The sequence below is a fragment of the Melospiza georgiana genome, chromosome 20, assembly GCF_028018845.1.
Source record: "Melospiza georgiana isolate bMelGeo1 chromosome 20, bMelGeo1.pri, whole genome shotgun sequence".
In the NCBI taxonomy this organism is placed as follows: Eukaryota; Metazoa; Chordata; class Aves; order Passeriformes; family Passerellidae; genus Melospiza; species Melospiza georgiana.
Window position 1 is genome coordinate 1752355 of NC_080449.1, and position 19353 is coordinate 1771707.

At 61.0% G+C, this 19353-nt stretch overlaps 2 protein-coding genes across 3 annotated transcripts; one reads left to right on the forward strand and one right to left on the reverse strand.

Moving 5' to 3' along the window:
- Positions 1-1142: 1142 nt before the first annotated feature.
- On the reverse strand, positions 1143-4702 carry C8G (complement C8 gamma chain). The gene is made up of 7 exons (XM_058038375.1): positions 4562-4702; positions 3630-3769; positions 2903-2973; positions 2485-2592; positions 2095-2196; positions 1882-1920; positions 1143-1369 (listed from the first exon to the last, which is right to left on the reverse strand). Exons 1-7 carry the CDS (start codon positions 4700-4702, stop codon positions 1356-1358), a joined length of 615 nt encoding a protein of 204 aa, XP_057894358.1. The 3' UTR covers positions 1143-1355.
- Positions 4703-5123: 421 nt separating this feature from the next.
- Positions 5124-18476, forward strand: FBXW5 (F-box and WD repeat domain containing 5). Of its 2 annotated transcripts, XM_058038053.1 has the most exons (9): positions 5124-5172; positions 5885-6095; positions 8153-8310; positions 8918-9092; positions 10339-10487; positions 11825-12296; positions 14770-14917; positions 15957-16169; positions 16642-18476. In XM_058038053.1, the coding sequence occupies exons 2-9, from the start codon at positions 5906-5908 to the stop codon at positions 16886-16888; spliced, it is 1752 nt and encodes a 583-aa protein (XP_057894036.1). In that variant the 5' UTR covers positions 5124-5172; positions 5885-5905; the 3' UTR covers positions 16889-18476. The 2 variants fall into 2 exon arrangements, with proteins under 2 accessions (XP_057894036.1, XP_057894037.1); XM_058038054.1 differs by lacking the exons at positions 5124-5172; positions 5885-6095 and having other exon boundaries at positions 8190-8318.
- Positions 18477-19353: the final 877 nt, after the last annotated feature.

A 19353-nucleotide genomic window follows, 5' to 3' on the forward strand; every position in this document is an offset into this window, starting at 1 on the left:
GGATATCCGGGTGGTGCTCGGCCGTCCTGGGTGTGGCAAAGCTGGGAGCCAGCCCAAGGACCTGGGTGGCAAAGCTGGAGCACTTGGGGGCACAGGGGAACACCAACGGTGGCAAGGGGCACAAAGAGCAGGGCTGGGGGCAGGACGGGGTGTCTGGGCTGTGGATACCCGCGGGGGCCGGACACAGACCTTTGGGCATTACCTGGGTGTTTGCACCCAGAAATGGTTTAGCCCCAACGACGGATGGGCTGGGCCGGTGTGAAGGGTGTGGGGAATCCTTGGGGACCAGCCCAGCTCCCCGGGGCTCTCCCCTGATCCCCCCGCCCGGTGCAGCCCCTTCGCAGCGCAGGCAGAACGAGCTGCATGCTCACAGCCCCGCTCTGTCAGGCCCGGGGCCGGCCGGGCCGGGCCGGGCTCGGCTGCCCCGCACCTGGGGGGGAACGGGGACCGGCTCCGGGCACATCACGTGGCTTCCCTTACATAATTCCCTGATAAACAACATGTGTTACCAGTTCCCGCTAGGATTGCAAAATCCTGGTGTGGGGACAGAGGGCTGCTCCCCCCGCGAGGCTCCGCACCTGCCCGCGGCCTTGGCCGGGCTCCACACGGGGACAAGGGCTCGGATGAGGGGCTGCAGCATTAACCCTGCAGCTCCCCAGCCCCTGCCTCTCTCTGAAAGGCGCTGCCGTGCAGGCAGGAATCCAGCAGCCCCTCGGGGAATGAACACTGCAGGGCTGGGGCAGGGGAACGGCATGTTTCCCAGCCCTGGAGATGGGAAGCAGGATTGTGGGAATAAGATTTCCTCCACCGGGTCCCCGAGTGATCTCCCAGTTTGTTGGGGGAAAAGGCAGATGCTGTGGTCTCCCTCAGAGCCCTCAAGTCCATGCTCCCTGTGGTTCCCCTCAGTGCTTGCCTCTGCCAGCTGGACCAGGAATCACCCCAATTCTGCCCTGCTGTCCGTGGCTGAGGAAGGCTCGCAGAGAAGATAGCAGGGGTCTGCATGGCAGGGGTCTGCAGAGTCCCCCCAACACCCCCTGGCACCCCCCAGGCAGGAGCACATGCCCAAGGCACTGGCAGGCCATGGTGCAGGCAGTGCTGGCCTGGCTGGGGCAGACCAAGAGGTGACTGGCCTGTACACAGGCTCTTCTCTGAGGCATTTATTGGGGTGTTGCTGGCTCCTGCAGGAGAGTGAGGCACAGAGCAGAGGGGGGACACAAGCTGGGGGGGCACAGGACAAGGACAGACACAGCTGCCAGCACAGCTGGAAGGGCTGACGAGCTCAGGTCTGTGTGGCCATGGGCAGCTGGCTGAGGTGGGGGCTGAGCTCTGGGACCCCCTGGCAAGTCCATCTGCACCTACAGCTTCGTTTCTGGAAGGAAGAGAAGTGCTGAGGGGCTGGGGGGGGGTGTCCAAGCCCAGCACCAGGGCTGGAGACCTACCTCTGCCTCGCCAAGCACCAATGACAAGTAATGGAGCTGTCCCCAAGGACCCCAGGCTTCACCCCAGGGTGCCCCTGTGCCAGGACATCTCATCCTAGATCAGACCTCACCCCAGGAAACACCAATATAGATCCATCAAGCCCAGTCTGACCCATGTGGGGAGTGAGTGGGGTTTGCTTTGCCACCTGATGCCCATTGTGAGTGATGGTTTGCCACACAAGGGCACAGGCTGTGTCCCGGGGAATGGTCTGGCATGGCCCTTCCCGTGCCAGCCCAGTCCTCCCACATTCCTGGGGCAGGACCACACAGCCACGGTGCAGCGTGGATCTGGCCCAGTGTGCCCAGCCCACTGTCAGGACAGGGACACCCAGCTGGTGCCCAGTGAGGGACCAAGCCTGGCACATGGGGGCACCCAGCGCATCACCCAGCACCCCCAACTCACCATCAAGGACGTGAAACTCATCTGCAGAGTCACAAAATCCTGAAAGAGACAGAGCCCAGGGGGATCACCTTGTCTGGGACCTGGCACCCCCCAGCCCCTGCACCCCCAGGACACTGCAGGGCACAGCCCCATCCTTGCATCTTTGTCCCTGGGGTGGCCAGAGCACGGGGACAGAGCCCACACGGGGGTCCCTGAGGAGCGTGTGCCACCCACCATAGGTGGGGAAGTAGTAGGTGACATCCTGGCTCAGCCCCACGGCCCTGGCGCGCTGCTCGAACTTGTCCGCGACGGCGTCACTGACACGGCTGCTCCGTCCTGCGAGCGGGGGGACACCAGCACTGGCTGCAGGCCCCAGCTGGCCCTGGCCCAAAGCCACCCACGGCCCTACACGGGGCTCAGGGGCTTTCAGCTCAGAGAAGTGGGTTCCCAGTTTCCCCCTCAGCCGCTCCCCCACAGCATTCCACAGGGGGAACAATTCTCCAGCTAGGAGTGACCCCCATTCCATGTTGGGCCCTCCAAGGCCTCAGTTGGCCTCTCCAGAGTCCAGCACAGGTTTCCCACCCCTGTCCTTCACCTGCCATGAGACCCCGAGCCCCAGCCTACCATAGAGCTTAACAGAGATGCTGCGGCCCTTCTGGTAATAGAGAATGATGAAGCTGCTGGGGTCAGCCTCACCCACCACCACATCCACTTTGCTGCTTTTCCTATGGCCTGGAAAGACGAGAGGATAGCCCAGTTAGTCCCAGTCAGTCCTGGTTAGCCCCAGCATCATCCAGGGGCTTCATTTCACCACAAGCCGAGTGTGCAAGGGGTGAAAATCAGAGCCAGAGTGGGACAACCCCACAGGCACCAGCCCATGGTGTCACCTGTGATGGCATCTGGCACTTAGTGACCCAAGACACAAAATACTAGGAATGCACTGGGAAGAGGGACATTGGTACCAAAACCCTGCTGAGAGCAGGACTGGGGGCTCCAGCAGCCTCCTGGGGGGACTGGGGGGCCCCAAAGCAGTCTCCCTCACCCTTCAGCAGGAAGCGTCCGGGGGCCTGGGCGGGAAGGTAGTGCTGCCTGATTTCCCAGCACATCCTGTCCCTGCAGGGGCAGAGGAGGAGGAGATGTCAGTACAGGCTGTGGAGGATCTTCTAGGATCCCTGCAACCCTGCCTGCCAAGGCACACATGCTGTTTCCTTGGGACTTGGTTTTCTCCCCAGGGAAAGATGTCCCAGAACACTGGGGAGACTTTGTGAGAGATGCTGAGCTCAAGGAGTCCCTGCCACCTCCCTGCAACGCTGAGCCTGGTCAGGACCTTAGGGGCCATCAGGCTGGGGAAAGTGCTCACAGATGTGCTGAAGGTCCCCATCCTCAGACAGGCTGCTCCTAGGATAGTCCTAAGAGCCAGTCCTGGGCTGGGCAGCCTTAGAGCCACCACATGTCTCAGTTTTGCCAGCCTGGCTGTCCTCACACTGACCAGCCTGGGCACCCCCAGCTCGGCTTGGGCTAGTGGACATGCGGGTGGCAGAGTGCCCATCATGACCAGGGCACCCATCGTGGCCAGGGTTTTGACTACAAAACTCCTTGGAGGGTATCCCACCCATATTTGCTTCTGGGGCAGCTCTGTCCTCTTTGGAGCCTATGGCCAGGGCACTGGCACTGCTCTCAGAGTCCCCATCCCAAGGCACTGGTCCTGTTCCACCCTGCCTGCAGCACCCCTGTCTCTGCCCACGGCCCCCGTGCCTGGCATCACTCACAGCTTCCTGAAGGTGCTGACGGCCAGGCTCTGCCCATCCAGGACGGTCATTGTCACTGTCGTGGCCTCCAGCTGGTGGCTGTGCTCTGCCAGGTAGCTGCAGTGGGAGGCCATGCCGACCAGGAACCACTTCCCTGAGAGCTGCATGGCACAGGGGTGGCACCATCTGCAGGGCCACAAGCCTGGGGTGCCACCACTCAATCACCTTGAGCACCCTCCCTGTCACTCGTCAGCTCTGCCCACAGCTGCTCCTTGGGAGCGGTTCCTGTCCCAGCCTTGCACACAGGGCACAGTGGCCCTTCAGGGGCTGGTCGGTGGGGTGGCAGGGCAGAATGAGCCTGGCATGGGGACAGGCTGAGGGTATGGAGGGGCTGTCCAAGGCACCTGCCCATGGCTCACACTGCCCACAGCACTGCGGGCACCCCAGTGCCACACTGGGTGTCTGTTGGGCATCACAGAATGCCGCAGCCCCAGCTCGCCCCGCCAGCAGAGCCCCGAGCTCAGCCCCAGCCCCACAGGGAGAGCGGCGGCACCGGCGCTCCGGCAGCTGCAGGGGGGTGAGGAAGGGGCTCCGGTGAGGCTCCGGCCCCAGCCCTGCTCCGCGGGCAGCTCTGCAGGCAGCGCTGGGGCTGAGCCGGGCTCAGGCAGCCCTGGCTGTGTGCGGGGGGCACCGAGGGCTGGGAGGCTGAGCCTGGCGAGGGCAGCGGGGGTCAGAGCTGGAGGGGGACACGGGACGGGCTGCAGTGGTGGGCCTGGGGAGGAAGGGCGCAGGGGGTCAGCGCTGGACGGGCATGCCGACCGGGGATACAGGAGGGTGGGCTGCAAAGCCGGGTCTGGGGGGGACACGCGGCACGGGAGGCACCGCGGCTCTCTGCAGCGCACCCGAGTGCGGGGCCGGCCGATGCCCACAGAGCCCTCAGCCCGAGCCCTCACCTGGTGGAGGCTGAGCCCCTCCTGAGCCGCCACTGTTTCGAGCGCACTCTGGGGAGGGGGCGGCCGCCGTCTCCGCGCCGCCCTCTGCCCCCTCGCCGTGAGGAGCAGCCCGAGGAGCAGGAGGGTGCGCAGGGCCGCCATGTGCTGCTGTGCGAGGCCGGCGCTGCCGGGAAGCGGCGGGGCCAGGCGGGCACGGCCGGGAGCCAGGAGCCCTGTGGGCAGCGGGACGGGGTCATGGCCGGGGTGAGCGCAGAGAGCAGGGCCGGGACAGGGCGGGCGCCTGAGGAGGGGCCGGGGTCTCCCGGGCTGGGCGGGGCCTGTTTGGAACGGGGCGTGGCGTAAGGGGACATAGACGTGTCATATGGGGGCGTGGTGTGCGGAGGGCGTGGTCTGAGAGGGCGTGGTCGGACCGGGCGGGGCGGGGCAGCGCTGGCAGCGGAGGGCGGAGGCACTCGTGAGCGATCGCGCCGCGCTCGGCTCGCTGTGTCTGGCACTCTGTGCTCGAGCCGTCGGGGCTGCGGCCGGACGCGCCCGGTGATTGGCCGGCGGGGGAGCGCCGGCAGCGCCGGCCGGAAGTGGCGCGGCGGGGCGGGGGCAGCGGAGCCGCCGAGGTGCGGGGGGACAGCGGGGACACCGGGCACACCGGGCACGGCACGGGGGGAACACCGGGCACGGGGAACACCGGGCACACCGGGCACGGCACGGGGGGAACACCGGGCACGGGGAACACCGGGGACACCGGGCACGGCACGGGGGGAACACCGGGCACGGGGAACACCGGGCACACCGGGCACGGCACGGGGGGAACACCGGGCACGGGGAACACCGGGCACACCGGGCACGGCACGGGGGGAACACCCGGCACGGGGAACACCGGGCACACCGGGCACGGCACGGGGGGAACACCCGGCACGGGGAACACCGGGCATACCGGGCACGGCACGGGGGGAACACCGGGCACGGGGAACACCGGGCACACCGGGCACGGCACGGGGGGAACACCCGGCACGGGGAACACCGGGCACGGCACGGGGGGAACACCGGGCACGGGGAACACCGGGCACACCGGGCACGGCACGGGGGGAACACCGGGGACACCGGGCACGGGGAACACCGGGCACACCGGGCACCGGGAGGGAGGGGGCACCGGCCATGGGAGACACCAGGGCACCGGGCACGGCACGGGGAACACCGGGGACACCGGGCACGGGGAACAGCGTGCACGGCACGAAGGGAGCAGCGGGCAGCGCTCGGGAGGGCCGCGGGCCCTGGGCGGGTTCGCGTCCCCGCTCCGGGCCTGACGCCGGCCCCGCTCGGTTGCAGGCGCGGCGGCAGAATGACACGATGGACGCGGGCTGCCCCCGGCTCCCGGACACCGTCCTGTTCGAGATCTTCCTGTACCTGGACCACGCCGACGTGCTCTCGGTGGGGCTCGTCTGCCAGCAGTGGCGCGCCGTGGCCCGCGACGAGTTCCTGTGGAAGGAGCTTTTCTACCGCTACTACCGCGTGTCCCGGGACGTGCCCCGGCACCCAGGTGCGCTCCGGGGCGGCGCCTGCCGTGAGCCCGGCCCGAGCCCGCGCTGCCCCGCGCTGCCGCCCCCGATCCGCGGTGCCTCGGCTGTGTCCCGGTGCCCCGGGCTCAGATGGGCACGGGAAGGGCTCTGGGTCTGCCCGCACCGTGCAGAAATGGGGGTCCAAACGCTGAAAGTGCTTTGCCTTTCCCCTGTTGTCACAGAAAGGTTTCCTGAGCTCCCCGGGCAGGTGCTGTCTGTAGCTGCTGTCCAGGGAGGTCCCGGGAGCTGCAGTGAGTCACCCCGGGCTGCTCCATCCCAGCCTCCACGGCGTCTGTGCAGTCACTCCTGCCTTGGTCCCTCCTTTCTGGCACTCGGCAGCCCCTGTGCTACAGCTCTGTCCATTCTCCTGCCGCCAGAGCTGGGGCTGGGCTCTGCAGGGACACCCGTGCTGCCTGGGGGATGCGTGGCCCTGGGACAGCACTGGGGACAGGTGCTGAGCCAGCAGCTGCCCTGCAGCACCAGGGCAGCTTGGACTCGATGTGGGCTCCCAGCAGGAGCTGGCAGAGCCTGGCAGAGGGCTCAGGGGTGGCACTGGCGTGGTCACAGCTGTGCTCCCTGCTGAGCCCCTGTGCTGGCAGCAGTGTGGGGCAGTGTGACAGCTCTGGGAGCTGCCAGAGCCCCCGTGCTGCCCAGGGGGTTCTCCCTGAGCACCCCATGCCCGCTGTGTTGTGGGGCTGTTGGATCCTGGATTGGGAATTGCAGTGGCTACAGAAGGGCAGGAGGAAATGCCAAGGATCAGGCAGTGGGAGCTGATCTCCTTGCAGCAGGAACACCTCTGCAGAAGGGCTCCCAGGGGAGATGGATGTTGATGGGATCCCTCCAGGCTATGTGACTTTGCTCTTGCAGACCCTGGGAGCTCCATGGGGCTGAGGATGTTCTCTTTGGGGTTTTTCTGAAGCCTCTTGACCAGGCTCATTCCCTCCCAGCCTCCTGGAGCTGCTTAGTCAGCTGCCAGCCCTGTTCTTGAGCACTGATTAGGATCAGGCAGTCGGTGTAGGTCAGTAGGGTGTTGAGCACCTGTGGGCACCCTGTGCAGGGCAGGGGCAGCTGGCAGCCGTGGGCAGGGGCTGGAGCTCGAGGGTGGGGGCTGCCTGGGCAGCCCCATGGTTAGAGGAATGGTATCCAGTGGGTCTGTAAGATGAAATGTTGGGTTTGCTTGGCCAAATGGGCCCTGCCCAGGCTTTTCCCAGCTGGATGGGCTTGGACCAGGAGGTCCAGAGGGGGCTGAAGCCTTGAGCAGCAGTGGATGTGCTGGCAGCAAGCTGGTCCCTGCCTGCAGGAGCAGTTGCCTCCTGGACTGCAGCCTGTTCCAAAAAATCCTTCAGTCCTGTTCAGTGTCACTAGGAAAGTTGGCCCTTGTCCATATACATGTCTAATCCTCTTTGCTTCTCTGGGATTTGCTGCTGCAAGAAGTCTATAGGCTGCCTGGCCGGGCCCTTCGTTAAAAATTTTCTTTATTTGGTTTTTATTGTCCATCAGTAAGACTCCCATGAGTGTGCCCCAGGCTGTGCTCAGCTTCTGTTCTTGGCTTTCATTTGTCAAGTCTCTTACCTCATGGAGATGTTTTTTTCCTGGTCCCAGACCCTTTCTGGAGCTGTCTTAATTCTGTGTGAGACAAGACAGAGGTAACCAGTGCAGAGCTGGGTATGGTGAGGAGCAGCTTCCCTCCTGTCCCACCTGGGTGGTTTGGTTGTGCTGGCACACGTGTTCCTTCTCAGGACTGCTTTTGGTGCGACAGGCAGCACCTGTGCCTGGTTCAGTGCTGGTTTGGAGAGCAGGAGTGTGCTGTGGAGCTGTGTGTGCTGCAAGAAAGGGCTTTGTGTGTGTGGGAGTAGGGAAGCTGCTGAGGAAATGCAGAGGGCTGGTGGCTGAGCTGCAGCCCTGGGCTGGTGCCCCAGCAGAGCTCCTGGCCTTGCTCACAGGAGCCAGGATTGGTTTATTAGAGCCTGGTGCGTGTTTGGCCCAGCTCTGCTTCCCTCCCCTCACGCTCGTGCCCCGTGTCCCTGCTGTGCTGCAGGTGCTGTCTCGTGGTACGAGGAGTTCCAGAGGCTCTACGACACCATCCCCTGCGTGGAGGTGCAGGCCCTGAAGGAGCACAATGACCAAGTTTTGCACCTGAGCTTCTCCCACTCTGGCTGCCTGTTTGCATCATGCTCCAAAGACTGCACGGTCAAGGTAAAGTGGTAGGTGCCCTGTCTGGCTCTTGCAGCCTTGGTCCAGTGGAGCTTGGCCCTGAGCAGCCTTTGGGAAGTCTGTGGAGAGGTTTGACCAGATGTCCCTGGACTTGGGCTGCTTCCTGTGGGTGCTGAGCTGTCTTCTAAGCCATAGAACTAATGACTCTTGCAAATGTTGCCTTGAGGGCTGTATGGAGCTCCAGCCTGTTGGAGGTGGCCGAGGTGCTTTGCTTTCTAGGTGCAGATGAGTGTCCTCTTGTGCCCTGGGTCTGATGAAGACTGGGGAGATAATGATCCACTGCAGTGGATCGTGTCCTCCCTGAGTGGTTGTCCTGGGAGGAATCTGTCTGAACATGCTGGAAATCCAGCTGTGATAGCACCGTTCACTGCCTGAACACCTCCTCTGGCCAGTGGAGCAGCAGTTCTCCATTTGACCCCTCTCCATTTTCTGTCAGGGGAATGGACAGGGGTGTGGTGAGCAGAAGGCAGTTAAATGGGGTTTTTGATACTGTTTGTTTTTCATGTCCTGGTGAGTACTGGCAGAACAGATAAAGGAGAACCACTGTCAGCCTTCTCAGCAGCTTCCTGACTGTCCCATCTCTCTGTAGATCTGGAGCAATGAGCTGGACATCTCCCTGCAGCACAGCTCCAACATGAGGCCCTACAACTGGAGCTACACCCAGTTCTCCCAGTTCAACTCGGATGACTCCCTGCTGCTGGTGTCCGGTGTCTTTGTGGGGCCTCACAACTCCTCCTCAGGGGAGATTGCTGTCATCAGCATGGGTAAGAGGGGCTCCCTGGGGCTCCCCGGGGCATATGAGTGCTGGGTGAGGGGGTTCCCTTCTCCTTTGGGTGTGCAGTGCCTTGTCTCAGCTCATCCTGGCTCCTGAGCTGAGGGTCTCTGATCACAGCTCTAGAGGAGAGACCTCACAGACAGCCTGGGTCACTGCAGCAGCGCCTCAGGGCAGTGCTTGTGTATTTACCCTCACTGCTCACTAAGTGCCACTGTGGGCAAGGGTTACCCCCATCACTCACCTTGGAGCTCCTGCCCATGGCATGTGTGGTGCTTGGCATGGAGCTACAAAAACCCACAATGGTTTGGGTTGGAAGAGACCTTAAGGCTCAGCTTATTCCAACCCCCTGCCATGGCAGGGACACCTCCCACTGTCCCAGGCTGCTCCCAGCCCTGCCCAGCCTGGCCTTGGGCACTGCCAGGGATCCAGGGGCAGCCACAGCTGCTCTGGGCACCCTGTGCCAGGGCCTGCCCACCCTGCCAGGGAACAATTCCCAATTCCCAATGTCCCATCCAGCCCTGCCCTCTGGCAGTGGGAGCCATTCCCTGTGTCCTGTCCCTCCATCCCTTGTCCCCAGTCCCTCTCCAGCTCTTTCAGAGCTCTAAGGTCTTGTCAGAGTCTTCTCTTCTTCAGGCCAGGCACACCCAGCCCTCTCAGCCCGTCTCCAGAGGAAAGTGGCTGCATGCAGCTCTCAGGTCACCTTTGTGGCTGTGGTCTCACCCTTAGGTGTCACAGGACTTTCTGAGGTGTTGTCACCTGAGCCTCCTTCGCTTGTGCTGCAGCTCTGTGCATGAGGCTCGTCCCCACTGTTATCTCACCATCTTTGTGCAGAGTCCCACAGTACCAGCAATCAGGAGTGCAGCAGGAAGCAGGAGTGCACAGCTGCCTTGGCTGGAGAGGCCCCAGGCTGCAGGGGTGGGAGGGAAATTCTGTGTGTGTTTAACTCCTGCTTGTCCCCAGGGCCTGCTCTGGGCCCCGCTCAGGGAAAGGGTGGGAGGTTGAATTGCTCTGTGCTCTGGCTCCGTGCACTGCCCTGTTATTTTGGTTTCCTTTGTGCAAGGTATCATCACACATCTCTGGAGAAAAGAGAAATAATCTGTCTCTGTAGCAGTGGCTGGGAGCTGGATGGGGGTTGGCCCCTCCTACAGAGACCTGGATCCACTTCTTCTGTCCCACACGGTTTCTCCAGGGCTCTTGCTGGAAGTCAGTGCCTCACTCTCATGTTTCCCTTCCAGAGAACTTCACGCTGCTTTCCAGGGTGAGGAATAAGCCCTACGATGTGTTTGGCTGCTGGCTGAATGAAACCAACTTGATATCAGGCAATCTGCATCGGATTGGACGCATCACCTCGTGCTCAGTGCTGTGGCTGAACAATGCTTTCCAGGTGAGCTGCCTTCCTTCCAGCTTCACAGGCAGTGCAGCTTCCTGCTGCCTCCTGGGGGAGGGAGAGCTGCAGGGAAGGATGGCTCAATCCTCCTGTCCTCCCTGTTTGTCTCCTCTGACTTGCCCTCAGCATCCTGAGCTCAAGGCAACCCTTGCATGAGGTTTCTCCATGCTCAGTGTTATTATACTCACTGCAGTATTCTAACTCTGCCCTCAGATCTCATTAACTTTTGCCACATTAATTAGGCTGAGGTGTTGGCTGCAGTGCTCCCCAGCGTGCATTGCCCAACAGCAGGGCTGCTGAGGTCGTTGACAGTCTGAAGCTGGTCCTGGGAGTGCTGTAGCCTGGTCTGTGTCCCAGCAATGGGACCCTTCTCCCTCCTCCCACCTGGTAGCTCAGGGTGTTGGTGTGAGCTGGAGGCTGAGCTCAGTCCTGCCTGGCCTTGCTGAGGTTTCTTGGGCCAGATGCTGTCTCTGATTCTGAGGTGAGACTTGGAGAACTGAGTGTGCTGGCCTCAAACTGCTCGTGCACTCCCTAGCACTTGGGCTGCTGAGTCGGGTTCCCCATGTTTTGCCCCTGTTTCAGTGCCACACCTGCACATCCCCACGTTTTGTGATTTTAACAAGATGCTGACCCCAGGTAAAACCTCTGTTAGCAGAGACTTTTCCCACAGCCACATCTCCGTGCTGCACTGAGGCATTACACCAGCATTGCACCTTCCATCCCTCAGAGGCCAGGAAGGACCTTGCCCATAACAGGGGCATGGGAGTACAGCTGCAGGCTGGGAACAGTGAGGCAGAGAAGGACCTGCTCTGTGTGTCTGGAGCAGATACCAGGCTGCCCCTGCTGAGGGGTACAAGCACGCTCCAGGAGCACAGGGATTCTCTGCCACTGCTGTGGTGGGGCAGAGGAATCCTACTTCGTGCTTACCACAGAGGCCTGTTCCTGAAATCCTTGTCAATCATAAAATGTAGAGTATCCTGAGGTGGAAGGGACCCACAGGGATCAAGTTCAGCTCCTGGCCCTGCACTGTAAAGCCCCAGGTAGTGCCAGCTGATCACCTCAGTGTTACGGTGGCAGCAGGGCTGCCCAGCAGCTGTGCTTCCTCGCTGCACTGCTGCCTGCCTGCAGGAATGTTTGCTCTCGCTCTGTCTCCATCCAGGATAGGAAGGAGCACAGGAGAGCTGGCAAGCCTGGGGCCCCTTCTTGTGTCAGTGCCCCACACACAACGTGGAGGGGTCCGTGAGGGTTGGTGTCGCTGTGCTAGCTCAGGTCTGGGTTTGAACTGTGGGGCTGACTTGGGGTGGTTCCTGCTCACTTCTCCCCTCTGCTCGCAGGGCATTGAGTCTGAGAATGTGAATGTAGTGAAGAGACTGTTCAAAATCCAGAACCTGAATGCCAGCACCATCCGGACCGTGATGGTGGCTGACTGCAGCCGCTACGACTGCCCGGATCTGCTCCTGGACTACGAGGAGCAGCTGGCTGCTTCCTGCCCGTGCCCGGCCTTTGATCTCGGCAGTGACAGCGAGGAGGAGGGGGCCAGGCCCAGGCCGCCCCCGGAGCCGGCCGGACGGGAATTGCCGGACGTGCCAGCAGAGCACGGGCTGCAGCAGCTCTTTGATGGGATCGTGGAGGGCCACGGGAGGCCTGCCATGACCGACACAGAGCTGGAGACGAAGGTGGCCGAGCTGTTTGTGCGAAACAGAACTAAACCGCCCGAGCCAAACCTGCTCCCCACTGACAGCAACAGCAAGACAAAGTACTTGATCTTCACCACAGGATGCCTCACCTACTCCCCACACCAGATAGGTAAGGCTGGGCCTGAGCCTGGTGCAGCGGGGCTCCCTAGGGGCCTGGGCTGCGGCTGGGCTTGAGATTTGGGTCAGGAGAAGACTTGGTCTTCCTGCTGTCTGTTTGTGAGGTGTGAACTGGGCTTTGCTCTGGGTTCTGAGAGGCCCCATCACTGTGGGGAGTTTCACCTCCTCCGCTTGCCTGAGGGTTGTTTTGTTGCTGCCAGCATGATACGTGGCCAAAGTCATGGCAAGGGCTGAGCAGAAAAGCAAGAAGGAGCTTCTGATGAAGGACACCAGCCATGAGCAGCAGTGTGTGCGGGGGCAGGACAGCAGCTGCCTGGAGGAGTGTGTGGAGGGACCCTGGTCCTGTTCTCTTGCGGGGGTAGACAGGGCTGGTCTGAGCAGCATGGAGTTGATGTGTGAGTCACTTGTGCAGTGCCCCTGCCCCTTGCCTGCCTCCCCTCTGCCATGGTGGGACCACCCTTATGTGGGCATCCAGCCTCAGTGAGACGCTGGGGCCAGGGGAGGTTTCCGAGGGGATGATTCAGTGCCCCAGCCATGCTCGTGTGGTGAGTGAGGCTGGGCAGGCTGCAGCCTCCTCTGTTGTGCTAGGGGGGTGCAATGTGCTGTGGGTGTGGCTGGTGACATTGTCCTGTGTTAAGATGTCACTTGCTCTCACCTGCAACACCCCTGTTAAGACAACAGGTCTAGCAGAGCCTGAATTTACAGGAAATCCTCGGGGAGCTCCTCAGTGGGGAGCAGGAGCAGGGAGACTGGCTGTTTCCCCAGGAAACCCTAAAGCTGGCAGAGAGGTGGAAAGGACCAGGAGTGTGGGGAAGGAGGGAGCTGTTCCCAGACAAGACTGCTGTGAAGCCAGACGGTTTCAGTTCCTTTCACTGCTCACACAGTTACAGCCCTGCTTTCTTGCTCTCCCGACATTCCCATGACATGGTCCCACACCAGTACAGCCCAGTAAGGCAGGGGAAGGGGAAGGCAGTTTCCAGAGCTGTAAGCAACTTAGTCTTTGCCCACCTCAGTTAGGAATATGACCTGGACTGAATGAGCTCTGCTTCATGCTCCTCCTGCCTGTGGGCTGGGTTTGCAGCCAGCCATGTTGACTCAGCCCTGGGCTGAGCTGAGGCAGCCCCTGGATCCTCTGGGCTGGGCTGAGGCCACCTGGCAGCCTGCAGCCTGCCACCCACCGAGGCTGGGCCTTTGGGCTCCCCAGTTCCTCTGCAGCCTCCCAGGCTGAGGGATTTGTGCGATGCCTCTGAGCTCTGTGACTCCCTGGCTGGAAGCCAGCACTTGCAGTACAGGCTGCTGCTTGCAGGGCTGGACACTGGCTCAGTTCCTGTCCCACCATGAGTCACTGCAGTGTGGCCTTTGTGCCCTTTGTGTGCAGAACTGGCCCTGTGCACCTGCTCTGTGCCCACAGCACCTGAAGGAGCTCACTCTGTGCTCACCTCCCACTCTGTGCAGTGCTGCTCCAGCATGAACTCGAGTTCCCATTTCTCATGCTGATTCCAGGGTGAGCAGCCTGTCCTTCTGACTCATGTGTGTTTGAATTTGGAACAGGGAGCATGGTGCTGTGGAAGTGAGGATGAAGATGCTGGTGAGCAGCACCAGTGGGGTGGAAGAACACCAGTCCTGTCTCACAGGTCCCAGGCTCAGGGGAAGAAATATTAGGAATGGCCTTGGACTTGAGCTGTAATGGGGTGTCACCTGTGTCTCGTTGGGTTGCAGGAGAGGGCTAAAATAAAAGGTGCTGTTAGCAATTCCTCCAGAGGGGCGATGGGCTGGGCTGGGCCAGGCCACCTTCCAGCACCCCTAGACCTGCTGAGGATGAAACCTGTGTGTGCCCAGGAGCTACTGAGGCTCACAGAGGTCCTCCAGAAAGCTGTTGAGGATGGACCATTTGTGGATTGTTTGTGTTTTGGACCTCTTCAGAGCTGGAAGGGAACAGGGCTTGACCCATCACTTGTCTCAGTCAGGAGGTTCAGAAGCTACAAATTACTTGAGCACAGTTTGGGTTTAAATGTCTGTTCTTTAAACTTTGTGGAACAGCTCCCCATCTGCACTTGACAGTGCCATGGGAAAACCCTGCCACAGCTTGTGCATCTGCTGGGCTGCTCCAGGCTGGCTACTGCAGAGAATGGGCTCAGCCCAGGGAATCATTTCAGAGAAAAACCCTTCTACAACTAGTGTGTCTCCTGGGCCAACGCAGCTTCCATGTGCTCCAGAGATGGCTGAGGCAAGGTCTGGCTGTACCCTCAGGCACTGGGATCTCCCTGCCTGGGGTTTGATGTGCAGCCCATCTGATGAGCTGCAGGAGCCTGGCCAGGACAGCAGCCCTGTCCCAGAGCTTGCACAGCAAGCCGGTTCTCCTTTCTTAGCCGCACCAAGGGAAGCACCTGCCTGAAGCCTGGGACCTCCCCCAGCCTGCTGGCAGCAGCCTGTGGGACTGCCTCCCTCTGCTTTCTGTCCCTCAGGGATTAAGAGGATCCTGCCCCATCAGATGACGACGGCAGGGCCGGTGCTGGGGGAGGAGCGGCGCTCGGACGAGTTCTTTGACTCCCTGGATCACGTCATCGACATCCACGGGCACATCATCGGCATGGGCCTCTCCCCTGACCACCGGTGAGCACACAGGGCTCCAGCCACTGCCAGCATGGGCAGGAGCTGCTCACGGGCTCTGTGGGGTGACCAGGACATGGAGTGGTGGAATGGATTGGGTGCCTGCTGATCCAGGTGGCGATGGTGTGTTACTGCTGAGCTTCACCCCCAGCCTGGCAGGAATGTATTCCTGAGCCAGCTCAGGACAGGGTGGCTCCTTCTGAGAGTGGAGGAGCTGCCCACACCAATGTGTCTTGTTCCTGAGGTAGATCATCCATAGAATCCTAGGATGGTTTGTGTTGGAAAGTAGCTTAAAAACCATCTAATCCCCACCCCCTGCCATGGGCAGGGACACCTTCCACTATTCCAGGGTGCTCATGCTCCGTCCACTTGGCCTTGAACACTTCAGGGATGGGGCAGCCACAGCTGCTCTGGGCAATCTGTGTCAGGGTCTTCCAACCCTCATAGGGAACAATTTCTTCCCAATAGCCCATGTAACCCTGCCCTCTGGCAGTGGGAAGCCATTCCTTTTGTTTTGTCTCTCTGTCCCAGGTCCCTCTCCAGCTCTTTTGGAGCCCCTTTAGGCTCTGGAAGGGGCTCTGAGGTATCTCTGGAGCCTTCTCTTCTCCAAGCTGAACACCCCCAGCTCTCCCAGGCTCCAGAGCAGAGAGGCTCCAGCCCTTGGAGCATCTCCCTGGCCTGCTCTGGAGTCCAGCATCTCCACATCGTTCTTGTGTTGGGTTCCCAGAGCTGGAGGCAGCTCTGCAGGTGGGGGTCTCACCTGAATGGAGCAGGGGGGAAGAGTCCCCCTACACGTGCTGCCCAGAAGACAGCCCCATCATTAAAGATATTTCCAGTGAGATTAGAGAGGTGTGACCTGAGCCCTGGCGTCACCTTTCAGGTGCAGTGGTCCTTTCCAGCCATGGCCAGGAGTGTTCTGGCAGCCCGTTCCCTGTTTCAGCCTGGGTTTCAGTGAGCTGGGCTGCAGGCTCCATCCCTGCTGTGCCAGGGGGCTGTGTGAGCTGTGGTGCAGTGCAGGTAACCCCTCTGTGCCCTCCCCAAGGTACCTGTATGTGAACAGCCGGGCCTGGCCGCGGGACTGCGTCATCTCGGACCCGATGCAGCCGCCTCCCATCGCGGAGGAGATCGACCTGCACGTGTTCGACCTGAAGACCATGAAGGAGGTGAAGCGAGCGCTGCGCGCGCACCGCGCCTACACGCCCAACGAGGAGTGCTTCTTCATCTTCCTGGACGTCAGCAGGGACTTCGTGGCGAGGTGAGGGAGTGGGCAGGATCCTGACCCCGCATCTGGGAAGGCCTGGGCCTGTTGCTGTGGGATGGCCGTGTGAGCAGAACACTGCTGTGTGTTGGAAGGAGAGCAGGGAGTGGGATTGGAAAGAGCAGAGGGACTGACTTGGAAAGTGCTGATAAAGGGTGGCTGCCCAGTCCTGCTGTAAATAGCCTGCCTTAAATACCCTGCCTTATTTACCCCTGAGGAAAGGGTAAATCTGGGGCTGTGGTGTGTTTGGTGGCAGGTGGCAAATGCCCTTCTTGGGGCTGCAGGTGCTGTGGGCTGAGCTGAGGGGCCCTGGATCCCAGAGGGAGCTGCCTGCGCAGGATGAAGCTCATGGAGACGGGGCTTGGGTAACCCATCCCCGCAGAACAGGAGTGGGAAGGGCAGGGTGTTGGGGCTGCTGGGCTGACACTGGGACCAGTGGGACACCCTGACCCCTGTCTCTCCACCCCAGTGGGGCAGAGGATCGACACGGCTACATCTGGGATCGGCACTACAACATCTGCCTGGCCAAGCTGCAGCACGACAATGTGGTGAACTCAGTGGCATTCAGCCCGGTGGAGCAGGAGCTGCTGCTGACAGCCAGTGATGACACCACCATCAAGGTGTGGCGCTCCCCACGGGCCATGCGCATCCGGCAGGCCAGGAGGCCCCGGCCTAGGAAACTGCTCTTCTCCTGGCTCTTGAACCAGAAAAGCTGAACCCAGGTACATCTGCTCCTGCAGCTTCCTCACTGCAGCACCTCCTTCTGAGCTCACAGAGCCCTGAGCCCTGCACAGAGATGAGCTCTAGGCACACAAATCCTACGGCTGAGCCAGGAGGGGCCCTGGCAGCAGGAACCGCCTCCTCCTTGAAGCATCGCCTTCAGACAGGACATAAGAGCTGGGGCCCTGTTGTGGTTCTGTTGGGCAGCAGCTGAGCTGGTCACTGCAGGGTGGGCTCCCACAGCTTCTCACCAGCATTGCTACTTGGGCATAGCTCTCTGGGTGAGCTCTGGGCACAGGGGACACTGAGGCACGTCCAGTGTGGTCTGTGTGAGCTGGGGGTGTGGCCAGACACACTGGGAGCCGCCAGCTGCACAGTGCTTGGCGGGAGCCATGGTGCTGCTGTGCTGCCTGACTGCAGGACTCAATATTGGCGTTTTATTAATGCGTGCTTGTCCCAAAGCTCCACGGGCAACTTGTCTGGCTGCTGTGGAATGTCAAGTGCCTCTTCCCCATGGCACCTCTGCCCAAGAGGGCAGCAGGAACTGGGGGCAGTGAGGGGGCAGCAGGGCCAGGGCTGGGAGCCTGACTGGCCCCAGGGTCTGTGTATTGGTATTGCCAGTTTCTAAACTTGGGGGGGGGAGGGCTGGTGGTCATGGTGCTGGCTTTGCCTCTGTCTTCCTCTGAGTAGCACTTCAATAAGCTATGGATCAGGAACGTATTTATTGTGGAGGATCTGCTGTCCCTTCCTGGGGTACCCATGAGGACAGCTCACCTCCTGCCCATGCTACCCAATCGTGGCACTTTAGGTTCTTTTGGTATGTTCTCTGTGAATAAGTGTGGACACCCACAGGTGCTGCAGGTATTCACTCACCTGCAGGTGATGGGGATGGAGCCCTCCTGCCTGCAGTGACAGCTGAAAAAGCTCCCTGTCCCTGGGGCTGACCCACCATGGAGGGCTCAGCTCCTCCAGGACCCCGCAGGCAGTGGGGATGGTCACTTGGAGTTAGTACAGACTCGGTGGTGTTCACTGTCTGTCCCTTGAGCTTCTGTCCCTGTGGCAGGTACCCAAATGTCAGAGTCTAAAATTAAGCTCCTAATCTTGACCTGGCCTAGATGGGGCCCTGAAGAGCTGCTGTTGCTCCTGAAGCAGGCTGGGAAGGAGCTGCAGGGGAGGCATTTTGGGGGCCCCTGGAAGCTCCGGGGCAGGTGCCTGTGCCATTCCCAGTCTGGGGTTGCTGACAGGCCTGACGGTGGCGGCAGCTTCTGTCACAATGGCACTGATGGCTTTAGCAGCCTCTGCAGCAGGAGGGTCAGCACCTGTGTCCTGCTGTGCCCCAGCTTCATCCAAAACCCCTGTACTCAGGTTTTCTGTCATGAAATTAGGAGTTCCTTCCTGTGTGTGCACACAGGCTCCACATCCTGCTCTGTCCAGTCACACAGCAAAGGAACAGCCTCCCTTCCTCCCCCAACTGTGAACTCTCCACCCGTGGCTCGGTGCAGCAGCGAGCAAGGCACTGAGGTGCTGTTTGTACTGAGTTTTGCTCTTCACTCTGGCATTGAATAAATACTCTGCTAAAGCATCTCTGCAATGTGAGCTTGTTTTTCCAAGTACTGCTCTGCTGAGCCAGAGCTGAGGCCAGGACTGTCACAGGGCTGGGCTGGAGCACTGCAGGAGCTGCTGCCCAGCCTGTGCTTACCTGCCCTGCCTGGGGAAGTGTGGGCAGAGAGCTGTGAGCAACAGGAGCGAGGCAGGGGATGGCAGCTGGGCTGAACACTGCAGCTTCCAGGACAGGCCAGGGGCTAGACCCCTCCTGGATTGATGTTTTCCAAGCACTAACAGGCACAGAACAGGTAAACAGAGAGCTCTCCAATGCTGTTTGGCATTCCTGTGCCACAGCAGCCTCCTGAGCTGCAATGCCACTGTCCCCTCATTGCCCTTTGCATCTCCCTGGTGCAGCAGCTGCTGTGGTCTGAAGGGGCATCTGGGGGCTTCCCAGAGGGGACAGGTGCCCATGGTCATTCCTTGTGTTTGTCTCTTCCATACACAGTGAGTAGAGGCCACCAGGCTGCTGCCCCCACATAGGTTTAGTCCCTGGGCTGGTGCTGCAGCATGGGGGGGCAGGAACAGGCATCCTGCAGGCACTGGGCTCCCAACAGTGGTGAGGGAAAAGCAGCCTGTTCTGGAGGAGCTCAGAGCTGTTACAACCCAGGAACAGGGCTGCTGGATTTGCCTCAGCAGCAGAAGCACTGGAACTACTGGCCCAGCCCTGCTGCACTGGCTCCCAGTGGCCTTTGGCCCAGTGGAGCTCCAGCAGCCAGACTCCAGCTCCTTCCCTTCCCATTGCAGATCCCCCTGTTCCCTCCTTGTTTGGGAATCCTCCTGCAGGGATGCAGGAGCTGGGGAGAGTTCCCAGCACAGAAATAATCCCCCAGCAGAGAAACCCCCCTACCCTGACACA